An 18,291-nucleotide genomic window follows, 5' to 3' on the forward strand; every position below is an offset into this window, starting at 1 on the left:
GTTCTACTGTTCTTCAATTATGCATTGTGTGTTGTCATTTCTGCTTTAACTTTCTGTTCTCTCTCTTTTATCTTCATAGTAGATACACCTGGTCTGGCGTTCTGTTAACTGTGACATAATCCAGAGAAGACGGCTCACCCGCTATTACCATCTAATGTAGAACAGATTACTGGATCAAAGTGTGCTTCTTTTGTCTCTCTTGTTGTGTCTCTGCTCTTTCTTCTGTAACCCCCAGTCGGTCGAGGCAGATGACCGTTCATACTGAGCCCGGTTCTGCCGGAGGTTTTTCTTTCCACTGTCGCGTCATGCTTGCTCAGGATGAGGGATTGCTGCAAAGCCATGTACAAAGCAGATGACTCTCCCTGTGGCTCTACGCTTCTCCAGGAGTGAATGCTGCTTGTCCGGACTTTGATGCAATCAACTGGTTCCCTTATATAGGACATTTTTGACCAATCTGTATAATCTGACCCAATCTGTATAATATGATTGAACTTGACTTTGTAAAGTGCATGGAGATGACATGTTTCATGAATTGGCGCTATATAAATAAAATTTTATTGAATTGAATTGGTTAATATTACTCTCATTACATCCTCCCAACCAATCACAAACGCAGACCAAGGAACGCTCCGTCACCAAGTCCGCCCCTTCAAAGAGTTCAGAGAGCATGCTTACTTTTTACTTTTTTAAAAACTTCCAGTTTGGGTAAAGAGTTGGCTAAATAAAGGGTTGAGTTTGAATCCAGTGTTTGTGAGTTCTGTATGTAAAAATAGGTCGCTAAGCAACAGCATAAAATGGCCAGGGCTGCACTTAAAATGTTTTCAATTGGTTGATAATTACGATATTGATCAGTATGATTTCTGTTTTATCAATATGCTTTTTTTTCTATACTGTCCAGCCCTACATGGTGCTGCAAATCAGCCTGCTGTTCATTAATGAGGCCTTTAATAACAACACATCAGAGACTTAAATGGCTGTCTGGCACAATTTATGCTCTTGGTCTTCTTTACCTTCCATTCATTGTCCAAGGTACAGGCAGAGGCTACATTAGTGATGCTTCTCATTCTCACACCAGTCAACAATCAAGAAAAATCCAGCAACGTCAGTCTGCTGACGGTAACAGCAATTCATTCTTCACGTTGCTATGTGTCACTATGGCCTATGATTGGAACTGCTGCTATCATATAGATATTTACACGTTACTTATCTTCTAAGGTCATTTATTATCCACCAACTCCACTGCTGAAAACAATCCTAAGCAAAAGAAATCAAAGACAACACACGTGACGAGTAGGATGTTGTTAGTTGAAGAATCTGTTTGCAAGTTTGAAGAACAGTCACTTTTTCCTTTTCTTCAAATCAACCTAACAGGAATAGATTTTTTGAGCTTTAGTCTCTTAGACAGGAATGCGGAAATAACGCAGTGTTCCACTGCCTTGGATCTACAGGCCTGACAATACTTTTCCAGCTCGTTCAACAGTGTCCCCTGGGTGCGATTTGCCGGGGGGGATTTACCCCCCCTCTGGTCATTCATGTTTTATCCCTGGGGGGGATACATTCCTCCCTCCCTCTGGTCTGAATTTAAAAATGTATATAAATTAGGGCTGTCAGTTTTAACGCACAAGACATTTTTTTTTTGTCGCCGTTAATTGCGAGTCAAAACACACACACCGTTCCCTAATGTTTTTTTTCCCCACCGCGCTCTCCGCACTGTTTCTTTTACCCTCGGCGCTTTCGGTAGCTTCAAGAGAGCTAGAGACTGTAGCAAAACAGACCCGCGCTCACTGTTGCACAGACTGTTTATTTCATGCGACTTTGGGGTTGTTCTTTTCTAAAGGCGCTTGTAAATTTCATAAGTCACGGGTTGCGGGTTTTTTGGGCACGTTTATGAAAGTGAAATCGCTTATTTATCGCTAATACCCACTCCCGAGTCCCGACAGTAGATGGCGCAAGTTTAAAAACAATAGTCTAACCTACTGGATCTAGCTAGCTACCTGAAAGAGCAGTTGCTAGCTAACCAAGTAATGAATGAGAACGTGTGGCAGCATGAACATTAAAGTATTTTGTCATATGTCGGCCCGAAAAATCAACAGAAAAGGTCAAGAGTAAATGACGGGACAAACAGTTAGATAAACAGCCACAGGACGAACTTTGGTGGATGATGAAGATTTGCAGGCAGCGTCACAAGACAAGAAGCAGCAGTAGCCGATTTATCCACCCTCCCTCCCAGGACAGGTTATATCCTGTCTCGAGCCAGACAGCATGCAAGACATAACCTTGTTGTTATGTTAACTTATAAAACACTTGAAATGACCCCCCCTCTGTTTTTTTTTTTTTTTGCAAATCGCACACTGAGTGTCCCGCTTGGAAGCGGGAAGTTTACAAAGATTGGATAACTGCTGCAACCAGTGTCTTGGCTAACTGCTATACTGCCAACAACGTGCTGATCGAAATCTCATGCATTCAGACACTGTGTGTCAAAACTATTCAGAACTGCAGCTCGCACCACAGCCATGTTGGATTTTCTCAATCTACCAGTTTTGGTAATTTCCCCATTGCTCCAGGTTTTCTACACATACTGATGCATGTCTACAGTGTGCCGTAAGGCGGATGATTACAGCTGGTACTATTCTCCAGAATTCAGCTCCTTAATAGCCAGTCTGCCAGCTTTTGCTTTATCTAAATTATGAAAAATTAGCAAATGTCAGGAAAGTCCTACGAGGTCAGCTGATCATCGTTCCCAATCAATCAGACCTCCTTGTGCTGATGGGAACTGAGCCCCAGTAGACTGGATGCTGACACTGGACACTAAAGCATCAGCAGAGGCTGGGCACACCTGCAATGGTGCGTTTGTCCTTCTTAGATGTTTTCATTTAACAACTTGCCTCATGTCTCAGTTGACCTGGGGACATTCTAAAACGCTTAACGTGAAAAAGCTTAACGTGGCTTAAGGTAGGAAAACAATGAGGAATCATCACCAAATTTGGCATGGCCATCTCTTGTCATGAAGACTTAAGCCTGTCAAAAGAAAATAAACCGAAACCCAATGATTATAGAAGATATCTCACATTAACGTTTTCTTCTTCATTGGCGCCTATGGCGAGAAAAAGGCTTAACATGGTTTAATGTACCTAATCAATGATCAATGATCACCAAATTTCTCATTCATATTGCTCCTAATAAGCACATAAAACTGTCAAAATGTCAAACCCAAAGTCCAATTATTATGGACGTTATCTAACATTAAGCATTTCTGCTTCATTGAGCCCTATTGAAAGGAAAAAGCTTAACGCAATTCAATGTACTTAAACAACGCTCAGTGATCACCAAATTTCTCTCATATATTGCTTACCATAACCACTTAAAACTGTCAAAAAAATCGAACCCAAAGTCCAATTATTATGGACGTTATATGACATTAAGTATTTCATAGATATAGAGGCTGGCTATATGAAAGCAGAAACGCTTAATGTTAGATGACTTCCATAATAATTGGACTTTGGGTTTGACATTTTGACAGTTTTATGTGCTTATTAGGAGCAATATGAATGAGAAATTTGGTGATCATTGATCGTTGATTAGGTACATTAAACCACGTTAAGCCTTTTTCTCGCCATAGGCGCCAATGAAGAAGAAAACGTTAATGTGAGATATCTTCTATAATCGTTGGATTTCGGTTTATTTATTTTTTTGACAGGCTTAAGTCTTCATGACAAGATATGGCCATGCAAAATTTGGTGATGATTCCTCGTTGTTTTTCTACCTTAAGCCACGTTAAGCTTTTTCACGTTAAGCTTTTTCACGTTAAGCGTTTTAGAATGTCCCTTGACCCTGTAGACATAAACATGTCAGATTCTAGGTATGAAAAGTTTGGAAATGATCTAGCATTGTTGACTCTTCCCACCCCAGAGCTGTCAGTTCACCAGGATGACAGAGCCCTCGCTGCCATCAGCCAGGTGAGCATGCTTCAAATGTGGATAATTTAAAAGGAAGTTCTGACAGAAGCCGTTTTTGAGATCTCAACTGTTGGCGTTAAAGCCATCAGGGCAACATTAGCCCAGGAAGCCGTGGCGGCCCCATCTAACTCCCGTTAACTACCGAGCCTGCTGCTTGCTCTGGACGCTGCAGCCGGGAAATCTTTAGCTGCTTCAAGCTCTTCTCCTGCTGCAGACCAGGAGGACCTAGTTGGTCAACTTCTAGATCTGAAAAAAGCCGCAAAGCGGAGCTGGTTTTTCCCGGTGACGGCAGCTAGGAGCGTTACCTCATGGTCCTGTCTCTCTGTCATGTCTGCTGGAGCATGAGAGCAGCGAGGTTGTCAGCAGGTCCGGAGCAGAACAACCATTCCCAACTTGTTTATCTGCAGCGTCTCGGGACCGGAGCCTAGCTCTCACACAATGTTTGTAGGCAGCGTCGGTGCCTACAAACATGGCTTCTGGTTCAGGTTTTCAAAGTAAGACGGCTCCTGGTGTTTTCAGCTGACATCCTTTATATAGAATGTAAATGTAGAACCGAACCTACACACACCCGTGGTATGGTACTTTTGATTAAAGTAGAGGTACCGGGCTAAAATGGACCCATAAGATGCCACTGATTGGATTCTTAGCGCGGTTTGGGCACTGAGCTATATTATACACTGGAGTGCTGATTTTGCCGAAAAACTTAAGTCACTGGCCGCCATCTCGCTACTCCCTACTCTCACAGAATCCCATAGGATTCGGTTACAACAACAAAGCAGTTTTCTGGCTAAGTGAAAACGTTTCATAGGTAATTCTACAGTCAGAGTGGATGTACTAACACTATCAACTACTAGGAAATGATGTGCTGAAATATTTTACATGTTATTCATATTATATATATATATATATATATATATATATATATATATATATATATATATATATATATATATATATATATATGTTTTTGTATATGATTTATTTATTTATTCAAATAAAATGCTAAATATTTCAGCACATGACTTTCTCAGTACTTGATAGTTTTAGTACATAACATAAAAGTATATGGCTTTTGACATTTTAAAAGTCTTAAGCCCCCCTGAACATGAGAAAATCCTCGTTGTTCGATGCTGTAGCGCACATATTCCCTACTTATTGGGGGAAAATAGGGAGTACCAAGCTGGTGGCTTCAAATCGACTCGTTCTAACAGCGGGCTTTTAGCCCTCCAGTGTATAAAATAGCTCAGTGGGTTTGGGTTCTTTTATTTTGAAATGTAAGGTTAATACTTCCATCCGTCCACTGACACGTGATCCGGAAGTGGGTCCACTTCGTTATTCCGGTGGAAACGAGAGGAAAACAGAAAGACAACTAAAATGAGGAAACTAATAAGCACTGGGACTGCTGCTGGAAATGGTGGAATGTGGCTAAAATCTGACTAATTTTATCAGAAGCAGGGAAGGGATTCTATCCAGTTAGTACAAAATAAGCTGAGACAGCAGTGAATAAGGGGAAATGATTCCCGCATTAAGACTGAAATGAAGTGGGAAATAAAACGAATTGAAAATATTCCTGGATCAGTGTGTTTCTGTGCTTTTTGTGTCTCTGCTCTGTCTTCTTTAACCCCCAGGCGGTCGAGGCAGATGATCGTTTACACAGCCTGGTTCTGCTGGAAGTTTCTTCCTGATAAAGGGGAGGTTTCCTCTCCACTGTCGCTTCATGCATCCTCAGTATGAGGGATTGCTGCAAAGCCTGTGACAATGACAGACGACTGTCCCATGTGGCTCTACGCTCTTTCAGGAGGAGTGAATGCTGCTTGTCAAGACTCAATGCAATCTGCTGGGTTTCCTTAGATAGGAAACTTTTTGACCAACCTGTCTGGAGGATTTGATTGAATTGACTTTGTAAAGTGTCTTAAGATGACATGTGTTTTAAAAAAAGCACCATAATTATATCAAATTTTCTGTGCACCAACAGTAGGCACTAGGTAGCTCATGCCAGTGGCTCTGAACACTGACTTATCCAGTTTAAGCTTGTCAGTTTTCAGCTTGGGCTATAATATGTAGTGCATGACTTTGTTTAGCAGTTCAGCAGCAAATATTATTTTATCTTATACTTCCAATCATAAAAATCATCGGTATATTTAAAGCACCTGTAGGTGTTTGTGAAAGTGCACTTGTGTATGTAAGGTTTATCCATAAGAGAAATGCTCAATAGTGGTTGTGAGGAGCCAAAGACCCGCCCCCCAGAACACCAAGGCAGACGCCAGGGGAATCAAAATCCCAGATGGATTTGATTGTTGACGATTTGGCATGATCTTGGATCGTTTGGTTCTTTGAAAGTCATCCTGGACTTGTTGTCATAGCAACATGTGCGCAAACTTAAGCCTGCTCGCGAGCGGGCTTATTTCATGTAAACAGGATTAGATCGCAGCTTTATAAGTGGATGAGATAGGGAAGTCTGACGTTTTTATGACAACCTGTTGCGGAAGGTTCAAGAATAATTTGCACAGATTTTTGAATTAATTTCGTATTACGAGACAGACAGGATCCTTTAGCGCAGCGTGACTGTAATTGTAGAGAGATTTTTCTTTGTGGCTGTTTAAACAGACAAACATCATTTAACAGTGGTTTTTAAAAAGAGGAAAAAGTGGCTTTTTAAAATACAGTTTAATAATTAAAGGCTACCATTTTGTAGAATATTCTTGTACTTCACTCTTACTTGTCCCCATGTTCTATAGTGGGTCCCGTGGAGGCTCTAACATAAAATAACAAAGTAAATATAAAGTTATTAAAATGCAAAAATACATACTGTAGAAAGTGATAGAAACATCTACCATAGATAGTATGTATGCTGCTACTTTTTGCCAGCCCTCTCTCCTGGCTTTAGCAGACTTTGAGGTGTTCCCTGTCGTTTTTTTTATTATTTTTTTATTTTTGTCAAATAAGTAGTTTTAGAAATATACTGCTGAGAAACCTCCTAGGCCCGTCTCATTCATTCCAATTTGAATATTTGGCAAAAAGAGAAGAGACAGTGAATTCAGAGGCAAAAACAGTTTAACATATATTTATTACAATTTGGAATTCCAAAGTGGGAGACACAAGTTTTATCACAGCCGCGGATACCTTAACCTTCTCTGCCCGTGTCACAAGTGTGTCTCAACGCTTACACGTTCGTACCTTCCTTTTCAACCCACGGGCGGCTCCAGACGGGGGCCGAACCAACCTTTTCCTGAGTTTCCTCCCAGTGTAAGTGCAGACATTGAGTCTGCTGAAAACATCTGTTTCCTGACCCTTGACCGTTAGAGGTAATCTATTACCCTAGCTCGGTTCCTGGGAGTTCACTGAAATAACAGTACGACCTTGAGAAAAGAACTTTAAAAGCGTTATCTGCTCACAAGGCTGTCATAAATCTCCCGTTCTATCCTGTGGCTGGTACACGCTTGCTGAAGTCTGAATCCCCCTTTTTTTCTGCACATATTCTCATCTTTAGGTTACTGGATTAAAGTTGATATCTATATTACTTTAAAATACACTATTATCATATAAGTGATTATATATTTCCTTAACAATACAAACATACACACTGCATGAAAAGTGTGATTTTCGTCACTATGCGGCACTGTGGATTGTCGTGGAAGTTCAGGTTAACGGCTGTTCACAGTAATTTGCAATCAACACCGAAAACTGCCATGAATTGTCAGAAATTGAGTTGGCATTTGTCCCCCCATGACCCCCCTCCTCCTAATTCTAGGGGAGGCTTTAACATGTAAATGAAAATGCTGTGAGCTATACAAACGCAAATCAGTGTTGCAGGGGGAGGTTTCGCCTTTAGCAAGACAGAGCTACATTTCACAGACTTGATGAACAGAAGAAGTGATGTGATGGCATTGTCAGAAATCTTGAAGGTTGATTGCCATGACAAAAGCATCATGGCCAGAAGTTTCATCAACAAGTTCAATTCAATTCAATTTTATTTATATAGCGCCAAATCATGAAACATGTCATCTCAAGGCACTTTACAAAGTCAAGTTCAATCATATTATACAGATTGGGTCAGATTATACAGATTGGTCAAAAATGTCCTATATAAGGAAACCAGTTGATTGCATCAAAGTCCCGACAAGCAGCATTCACTCCTGGGGAAGCGTAGAGCCACAGGAAGAGTCATCTGCATTGTACATGGCTTTACTGCAATCCCTCATACTGAGCAAGCATGAAGCGACAGTGGGAAGAAAAACCACCCATTAACGGGAAGGAAAAACCTCCGGCAGAACCGGGCTCAGTATGAACGGTCATCTGCCTCGACCGACTGGGGTTACAGAAGACAGAACAGAGACACAACAAGAGAAACAAAAAAGCACAGAAGCACACATTGATCTAGTAATCTGTTCTACATTAGATGTAAGTAGCGGGTGAGCCGTCTTCTCTGGATGATGTCACAGTTAACAGAACGCCAGACCAGGTGTACCTACTATGAAGAAAAAGAGAGAGAGCAAAAAGTTAAAAGCTGAAATGACGACAGTCATTTCAATGTAATACAATGCAAAACTGGAGAACAGTAGACTGAAGAACAGTAGAAATCAGTAGAGTGAGAAAATTAGACCCTGATGTCCTCCAGCAGCCTAGGCCTATCACAGCACAACTATAGAGATAGCTCAGGGTATGAGCCACTCTAACTATAAGCTTTGTCAAAAAGGAAAGTTTTAACATTAGTCTTAAAAATAGATAGGGTGTCTGCATCACAGACCAAAACTGGGAGTTGGTTCCACAGGAGAGGAGCCTGATAGCTAAAGGATCTGCCTCCCATTATACTTTTAGAGACTCTAGGAACCACCAGCAGACCTGCAGTCTGAGAGCGAAGTGCTCTGTTAGGAACATACGGGGTAATCAGAGCTCTGACATATGATGGAGCTTGATTATTAAGGGCTTTATACGTTAGAAGGAGAATTTTAAATTCTATTCTTGATTTAACAGGAAGCCAATGAAGGGAAGCTAAAATTGGAGACATATGATCCCTCTTGTTGATTTTCATCAGAACTCTTGCTGCAGCATTTTGGATCAGCTGAAGGCTTTGAACTGCATTTTGTGGACTTCCTGATAGTAAAGAATTACAATAGTCCAGCCTTGAAGTAACAAATGCATGGACCAGTTTTTCAGCATCACTCCTGGACAGAATGTTTCTAATTTTGGCGATATTCCGGAGGTGAAAAAAGGAAACTCTGGAAACCTGTTTAATATGGGATTTAAATGACATGTCTTGGTCGAAAACAACACCAAGATTTTTAACTTTATTACCAGAGGCCAAGTTAATGCCATCCAGATTAAGGGATTGCTTAAGAAGTTTATTTTTTGAAGACTCTGGCCCAAAGATTACAACTTCTGTCTTGTCAGAATTTAAATGCAGGAAATTTAAAGTCATCCAGCTTTTGATGTCATCAAGACATGACTGCAGTCGAAGTAACTGATTGGATTCATCAGGATTTATGGATAAATATAGCTGAGTGTCATCAGCATAACAGTGGAAATTAACAGTCAGTTTAATCGGCAGCTGTTTACAAAATTGTAAAATAAAAACTAGAAAAAGCTGTTGCTACGCAACAGCGAGTGAGAATGCTAATCTGCAGAATGATTTGAGGAGAAGATGCAGAAGAAATAGAAGAAATTTGTAAAATTTGAAGAATTTGAAAAAATTTAAGAATTTGAAAAAAATTTAAAAAATTTGAAAAAAATTGAAGAAATTGAAGAAATTTGTAAAATTTGAAGAATTTGAAAAATTTGAAGAAATTTGAAGAATTTGAAGAATTTGAAAAATTTGCAGAAATTTGTAAAATTTGAAAAAATGTGAAAAATTTGAAGAAATTTGAAGAATTTGAAAAATTTGAAAAATTTGAAGAATTTGAAAAATGTAAAAAATTTGAAAAATGTGAAGAAATTGAAAAATTTGAAGAAATTTGAAAAATTAGAAAATTTTGAAAAATGTGAAGAAATTTGAAAAATTTTAAGAAATTGAAGAAATTTGAAGAAATTGAAGAAATTTGAAAAAATTGAAAAAAATGTGAAAAAATTTAAGGAATTAGAAGAAATTTGAAAAATTTGAAGAAATTGAAAAATTTGACGTAGGCCAAATTTCTTGTGGATCTTTCTCTCTAAAGGAAGTACAGACTCTGTGAAGCAGAAGTTTGTACGAGCTTCCTAGAGCTACTTCCGGTTAGCAACATGCTAATCGTTAGCCGCTAACAAGGTTGTGTTCAGTATCACTGGGGGATTGTACTCTGTCAGTTTGGTCCAAATCCTGTACTGGGAAGTGCCTCAAAAAGGGGTGCCAATACTTAATGTCACCAAACGTGACCAAAGTTCATGGGTCAGATTGGCCTCCTTTAGCAACTCAGCCTCACCACATCTGGGCCCAGAACTCAACATTTGACCAAAATGGTCAGTAGCGCCATTTCCCACAGGTGGGTGGTGCTGTATTGGCCAATTGGGTCGTGTCTGGGCATCATGCCAGGTCCATGTGACATCCAAAATGGGAAAGAAAAGTGACACATGGCTGAAAGTCACTTGAAAATTTTAAAATGTTAAGAGGAAGTGACTGTGCGAATTTCAGGCTCCTACATTAATCACAGCTACTGCAGGGGATGTTGAAAGTTGCCATTCTATCCGAATGGAGCTTCTCCCTCTGGCCCCCAGAGTTCCGTCGTCATGGAAACTCAGTGACACAGCTGCAGCGGGCCGTCTACCGAAGTGCAGACACTTTGTGTCAGAGGCTGCCTATTGGGTTATAATGGAGAACTTTGCCTCAAACAACGTTCCATATCTCCTGTTCCGTAAATGGTAGAGATGTAATTTTTTCAGCGTTTAGTTCTTAACGGATAGGGGAAGAAGACATGCTATCGGTTTTTGCTGGAAAAAGTTTAATAAAGGCATAAAAAATTATGATATAAAGGCGATTTTTAGCGAATATCAGAAATCCTCTAAAAAGGTTCCCGAACAAATCGCTCTAGCTGAAAAAGTATAAGAGATATCAAAATAATTCTTTCACTCTGAGTATCAGTAGGCTTTTGAGGACTATGGAGTTCATTTTTATGTTTGTACAAAAATCGGTGTAGGCACAGCAACGATGTAAAAAAGTGGATGATGTGGAAGAATGAAGCTCCAAAGCGTTTTAAGGATTTTGCCCATTCGCTACTCCCGAACAAATTGTTCTTGCGGAAAAACCGTAACAGTTATCCACAAAATTCCTTTTTTATGAGTGCCAGAAGGGTCAGGACATTTATGTGTGAAAGTCTCATGCCTGTACATAAAACGGTTTAGGAGTAGCGACGATGTAGAAAAGTGCCTCATTTGGGGAGATTGAAGTCTGATCCTGTTTTAGCATTTTCCCAAAACGCTACTCCCGAACAAATTGTTCCTGCGGCAAAACCGTAACATTTATCGACAAAATTTCTCTTTTGGGAGCGCCAGAAGGGTCGGGACATGAATGTGTGAAAGTCACATGCCTCTACATGAAACAGTTTAGGAGTAGCGACGATGCGAACACATGTGATGTTTTGGATTTCCAGGTGTCATTTTTGAAAACCGCTCCATAGGAAATGAATGGGGAAGGTTTCCGGTTAGTGTCGCTCTGAGGTGATTTGCGAAAAATCTATATATCCCACTCCAATGATGGTTACATTTTCCGAATCCAGACAAAAATTCCTACGTTTTGATGTATAATTTATGTGGATAGGGTGAAATTTGAGCGAGTGAGAAGAAGTTGTTAGGAGAAGAAGAATTTGTTGAATTTCTAGAGTGTGCACTCTAAACGAGGCTCCTTGACGACCATAGCAACGCATGTTATTTGCTGAATTTCTTGAAAAGCAAAAATTATTTTAAAGACGTACTATACGAAAATGGTGAAAGATATGAAAAAGCTGAAACATACCATAATAGCCAAAAGATATCACTACGTTTTAAAAGTTGAATGGTGTTTATAGGTGAAAGTAGGCTGAAGCAGTAAGATGACAAAAAGTTGAAATATTTGAAGAATTCAAAGGATTTTCCATTCATTTCAATGAGAGCGAAAAACTCACAAAAAGTGAAATATTTTAATTATTATAAAAGTTATAATGACGAAAAGACATAGCGGTAATGTCGTGAAAGAGCTGTACGTTCTGATACGAAAATCATTGAAATCGGTTGAAGTTTGAAAGAGTAGTTAGACGCACAAAAACGTACGGAATAATAATAATAATAACTAGAAAAAGCTGTTCCTACGCAACAGCGAGTGAGAATGCTAATCTGCAGAATGATTGAGCAGAAGATGCAGAAAACATTGAAACCAGATTTGAAGAATTTGAAAAAATGTAAAAATTTGAAGGAATTTGAAAAATTTGAAAAAGTTTGAAAAATTGAAAGAAATAGAAGAATTTGAAGGAATTTGAAGAATTTGAAAAAATTGGAAGAAATTTTTAAAATTTGAAGAATTTGAAAAAATTGAAGAATTTAAAAAATATAAAAAAAAATTTGAATAATTTGAAAAATTTGAAGGAATTTGAAGAATTTGAAAAAATTTGAAAAAATTGAAAAATTTGAAGAAATTTGAAGAATTTTAAAAATTTGAAGAATTTAAAAAATTTGACTTAGGCCAAATTTCTTGTGGAGCTTTCTCTCTAAAGAAAGTACAGACTCTGTGAAGCAGAAGTTTGTACGAGCTTCCTAGAGCTACTTCCGGTTAGCAACATGCTAACCGTTAGCCGCTAACAAGATTGTGTTCAGTATACTCTGTCATTTTGGTCCAAATCTTGTACTGGGAAGTGCCTCAAAAAGGGGTGCAAATACTTAATGTCACCAAACGTGACCAAAGTTCATGGGTCAGATCCGCCTCCTTTAGCAACTCAGCCTCACCACATCTGGGCCAAGAACTCAACATTTGACCAAAATGGTCAGTAGCGCCATTTCCCACAGGTGGGTGGTGCTGTGTTGGCCAATTGGGTCGTGTCTGGGCATCATGCCAGGTCCTGTTGGAAGCAAAGGCCCAATAGGAAAGCATGTGAAATCCAAAATGGGACAGAAAAGTGACATATCGCTGAAAGTCACTTGAACATTTTAAAATGTAAAGAGGAAGTGACTGTGCGAATTTCAGATTGCTACATTACTCACAGCAACTGCAGTGAGTGTTGAAAGTTGCCATTCTATCCGAATAGAGCCTCTCCCTCTGGCCCTCAGAGTTCCGTCGTCATGGAAACCCCATGACACAGCTGCAGCGGGCCAGTCTACCGAAGTGCAGACTTTCTGTCAGAGGCTGCTATTGGGTTATAATGGAGAACTTTGCCTCGAACAACGCTCCATATCTCCTGTTGCGTAAATGGTAGAGACGTAATTTTTTCAGCGTTTAGTTCGTAACGGATAGGAGAACAAGAGAAACTATTGATTTTTGCTAGAAATATTTTAATTTAGGCGTAAAAAATTATGATATAAAGTGGATTTTTATGGATTTTCAGAAATCCGCTGAAAAGGTTCACGAACAAATCGCTCTAGCTGAAAAAGTATAAGAGATATCAAAATAATTCTTTCACTCTGAGTATCAGCAGGCTTTTGAGGACTATGGAGTTCATTTTTAGGTTTGTACAAAAATCGGTGTAGGCACAGCGACGATGTAAAAGAATGAAGCTCCAAAGCGTTTTTAGGATTTTGCACATTCGCTACTCCTGAACAAATTGTTCCTGTGGCAAAACCGTAACAGTTATCTACAAAATTCCTTTTTTATGAGTGCCAGAAGGGTCGGGACATTCATGTGTGAAAGTCTCATACCTGTACATAAAACGGTTTAGGAGTAGCGACGATGTAGAAAAGTGCCTCATTTGGGGAGATTGAAGTCTGATCCTGTTTTAGCATTTTCCCAAAACGCTACTCCCGAACAAATTGTTCCTGCGGCAAAACCGTAACATTTATCGACAAAATTTCTCTTTTGGGAGCGCCAGAAGGGTCGGGACATGAATGTGTGAAAGTCTCATGCCTCTACATGAAACGGTTTAGGAGTAGCGACGATGCGAAAACATGTGATGTTTTGGATTTCCAGGTGTCATTTTTGAAAACCGCTCCATAGGAAATGAATGGGGAAGGTTTCGGGTTAGTGTCGCTCTGAGGTGATTTGCGAAAAATCTATAAATCCCACACCAATGATGGTTACATTTTCCGAATCCAGACAAAAATTCCTACGTTTTGATGTATAATTTATGTGGATAGGGTGAAATTTGAGCGAGTGAGAAGAAGTTGTTCGGAGAAGAAGAATTTGTTGAATTTCTAGAGTGTGCACTCTAAACGAGGCTCCTTGACGACCATAGCAACGCATGTTATTTGCTGAATTTCTTGAAAAGCCAAAATTATTATAAAGACGTACTATACGAAAATGCTGAAAGATATGAAAAAGCTGAAACATACCATAATAGCGAAAAGATATTACTACATTTTAAAAGTTGAATGACGTTTATAGCTGAAAGTAGGCTGAAGCAGTAAAATGTCAAAAAGTTGAAATATTTGAAGAATTCAAAGGATTTTCCATTCATTTTCAATGAGAGCAAAAAACGCACAAAAAGTTAAATATTTTAAATATTATAAAAGTTATAATTACAAAAAGACATAGCAGTAATGTCGTGAACGAGCTGAACGTTTTGATTCGAAAATTGTTTAAATCGGTTGAAGTATGCAGGAGTAGTTAGATTCCGAAAAACGTACGGAATAATAATCAAGACCTGAAGGAACTTAATAAGTGAGAATGCTGTATAGCATTCTCACTTGACTAGAAAAAGCTGTTCCTACGCAACAGCGAGTGAGAATGCTAATCTGCAGAATGATTTGAGGAGAAGATGCAGAAGATCAATGCAGAAGAAGAAAATAGCTGAAAAACATTGAAGAATTTGAAAAATTTGAAGAATTTGAACAATTTGAAGTAATTTGTAGTAGTAGTAGTATCAGTAGTAGTATCAGTAGTAGTAGTAGTAGTATCAGAAGTAGTAGTAGTAGTAGTAGTATCAGTAGTAGTAGTAGTAGTAGTAGTAATAGTAGTAGTATCAGTAGTAGTAGTAGTAGTAGTAGTAGTAGTATCAGTTTTTAAAGAATTTGAAGGAATTTGAAGAATTTGAAGTAATTTGTAGTAGTAGTAGTAGTATCAGTAGTAGTAGTATCAGAAGTAGTAGTAGTAGTATCAGTAGTAGTAGTAGTATTAGTAGTAGTAGTAGTATCAGTAGTAATAGTATCAGTTTTTAAAGAATTTGAAGGAATTTGAAGAATTTGAAGGAATTTGTAGTAGTAGTAATAGTAGTAGTAGTAGTACTAGTATCAGTAGTACTAGTAGTAGTAGTTGTTGTATTAGTAGTAGTAATAGTAGTAGTATCAGTAGTAGTAGTAGTATCAGTTTTTAAAGAATTTGAAGGAATTTGAAGAATTTGAAGTAATTTGTAGTAGTAGTAGTAGTATCAGTAGTAGTAGTATCAGAAGTAGTAGTAGTAGTATCAGTAGTAGTAGTAGTATTAGTAGTAGTAGTAGTATCAGTAGTAATAGTATCAGTTTTTAAAGAATTTGAAGGAATTTGAAGAATTTGAAGGAATTTGTAGTAGTAGTAATAGTAGTAGTAGTAGTACTAGTATCAGTAGTACTAGTAGTAGTAGTTGTTGTATTAGTAGTAGTAATAGTAGTAGTATCAGTAGTAGTAGTAGTATCAGTTTTTAAAGAATTTGAAGGCATTTGTAGTAGAAGTAGTAGTATCAGTAGTACTAGTAGTAGTAGTAGCTGTATTAGTAGTAGTAATAGTAGTAGTAGCAGTAGCAGCAGTAGTATCATTAGTACTAGTAGCAGTAGCAGCAGTAGTACCATTAGTCGTAGTAGTAATAGTAGTAGTAGTAGTTTCAGTAGTAGTAGTAGCAGTAGTAGTATCAGTAGTAGTAGTATCAGTAGTAGTAGTAGAAGTATCAGTAGTAGTAGTAGTAGTAGTATCAGTAGTAGTATCAGTGGTAGTAGTAGAAGTATCAGTAGTAGTAGTAGTACTAGTATCAGTAGTAGTAGTAGTAGTAGTTGTTGTATTAGTAGTAGTAATAGTAGTATCAGTAGTAGTAGTAGTAGTAGTAGTATCAGTTTTTAAAGAATTTGAAGGAAATTGTAGTAGTAGTAGTAGTATCAGTAGTACTACTAGTAGTAGTTGTATTAGTAGTAGTAATAGCAGTAGTAGCAGTAGCAGCAGTAGTATCATTAGTACTAGTAGCAGTAGCAGCAGTAGTACCATTAGTCGTAGTAGTAGTAGTAGTAGTTTCAGTAGTAGTAGTAGCAGTAGTAGTATCAGTAGTAGTAGTATCATTAGTAGTAGTAGAAGTATCAGTAGTAGTAGGAGTAGTATCAGTAGTAGTAACAGTTTTTAAAGAATTTGAAGGAATTTAAAGAATTTGAAGGAATTTGTAGTAGTAGTAGTAGTATCAGTAGTACTAGTAGTAGTAGTAGTTGTATTAGTAGTAGTAGTAATAGTTTTAGTAGCAGTTGTAGTTGTTGTAGTAGCAGTAGCAGCAGTAGTATCATTGGTAGTAGTAGACGTAGTATCAGTAGTAGTAGTAGTAGTAGTATCAGTAGTACTAGTAGTAGTAGTAGTTGTATTAGTAGTAGTATCAGTAGTAGTTGTTGTAGTATCAGCAGTAGCATCAGTAGTATCATTGGTAGTAGTAGTAGTAGTAGTAGTAGTAGTAGTAGTGGTAGTAGTATCAGTAGTACTAGTAGTAGTAGTAGTTGTATTAGTAGTAGGAATAGTAGTAGTATCAGTAGTAGTTGTAGTATCAGCAGTAGCATCAGTAGTAGTAGCAGTAGCAGCAGTAGTACCATTAGTCGTAGTAGTAGTAGTAGTAGTAGTTTCAGTAGTAGTAGTAGTAGCAGTAGTAGTATCAGTAGTAGTAGTATCAGTAGTAGTAGTATCAGTAGTAGTAGTAGAAGTATCAGTAGTAGTAGGAGTAGTATCAGTAGTAGTAGTAGTAGTATCAGTTTTTAAAGAATTTGAAGGAATTTGAAGAATTTGAAGGAATCTTTAGTAGTAGTAGTAGTATCAGTAGTACTAGTAGTAGTTGTATTAGTAGTAGTAATAGTTGTAGTAGCAGTAGTAGTTGTTGTAGTAGCAGTAGCAGCAGTAGTATCATTGGTAGTAGTAGTATCAGTAGTAGTATTAGTAGTAGTAGTAGTAGTAGTAGTAGTATCAGTAGTAGTATTAGTAGTAGTAGTATCAGTTGTAGTTGTTGTAGTATCAGCAGTAGCATCAGTAGTAGTAGCAGTAGCAGCAGTAGTATCAGTAGTAGAAGTAGTAGTAGTAGTAGTAGTAGTAGTAGTAGTAGTAGTAGTAGTAGTAGTAGTAGTAGTATCAGTAGTAGTAGTAGAAGTATCGGTAGTAGTAGTAGGAACAGTAGTAGTAGTAGTAGTAGTATCAGTAGTAGTAGTAGTATCAGTTTTTAAAGAATTTAAAGGAATTTGTAGTAGTAGTAATAGTAGTATCAGTAGTACTAGTAGTAGTAGTAGTTGTTGTATTAGTAGTAGTAATAGTTGTAGTAGCAGTAGTAGTTGTTGTAGTAGCAGTAGCAGCAGTAGTATCATTGGTAGTAGTAGTAGTATCAGTAGTAGTAGTAGTAGTAGTAGTATCAGTAGTACTAGTAGTAGTAGTTGTATTAGTAGTAGTAATAGTAGTAGTATCAGTAGTAGTTGTTGTAGTATCAGCAGTAGCATCATTAGTAGTAGCAGTAGCAGCAGTAGTATCATTAGTAGTATAAGTAGTAGTAGTAGTAGTAGTAGTAGTATCAGTAGTAGTAGTAGTAGTAGTAGTAGTATCAGTAGTAGTAGTATTTATAGTATCTGTTGTAGTAATATTATTGATATCAGTTGTATCAGAAGAACTAGAAGGAATTTGAAGAATTTGAAAAATTTGAAGGAATTTGCATTAATTTCAATGGGAGCAAAAAACGCACAAAAAGTACAAATACTTCAAAAAGTATAAAAGGTACCATAACCATGAGAAATAGCAGTAATGTGGAGAACGAGCCGAACGTTTTGGTACGAAAATCGTTGAAATCGGTTGAAGTATGCAGGAGTAGTTAGACGCACAAAAACGTACGGAATAATAATAATAATAACTAGAAAAAGCTGTTCCTACGCAACAGCGAGTGAGAATGCTAATCTGCAGAATGATATGAGGAGAAGATGCAGAAGATCAATGCAGAAGAAGAAAATAGCTGAAAAACATTGAAGAATTTGAAAAATTTTAAGAATTTGAACAATTTGAAGTAATTTGTAGTAGTAGTAGTATCAGTAGTAGTATCAGTAGTAGTAGTAGTAGTAT

At 37.9% G+C, this 18,291-nt stretch overlaps 1 protein-coding gene across 9 annotated transcripts in view; it reads right to left on the reverse strand.

Moving 5' to 3' along the window:
- szt2 (SZT2 subunit of KICSTOR complex) overlaps window positions 1-4,425 on the reverse strand; it is a 201,433-nt gene extending 197,008 nt beyond the window's left edge. For 5 of the 9 annotated variants that reach the window (XM_036131637.1, XM_036131636.1, XM_036131640.1 and 2 more), the window contains exon 1: window positions 4,262-4,420. In XM_036131637.1, the coding sequence (XP_035987530.1) occupies window positions 4,262-4,285 (24 nt within the window). In that variant the 5' untranslated portion in view covers window positions 4,286-4,420. Of the gene's footprint in view, window positions 1-4,261 lie in introns of all 9 variants that reach the window. The other 4 variants (XM_036131642.1, XM_036131641.1, XR_004929430.1 and 1 more) reach the window with 3 other exon arrangements.
- Between the last annotated feature and the right edge of the window lie 13,866 nt (window positions 4,426-18,291).

Source organism: Fundulus heteroclitus, unplaced genomic scaffold (genome assembly GCF_011125445.2).
Source record: "Fundulus heteroclitus isolate FHET01 unplaced genomic scaffold, MU-UCD_Fhet_4.1 scaffold_45, whole genome shotgun sequence".
In the NCBI taxonomy this organism is placed as follows: domain Eukaryota; kingdom Metazoa; phylum Chordata; class Actinopteri; order Cyprinodontiformes; family Fundulidae; genus Fundulus; species Fundulus heteroclitus.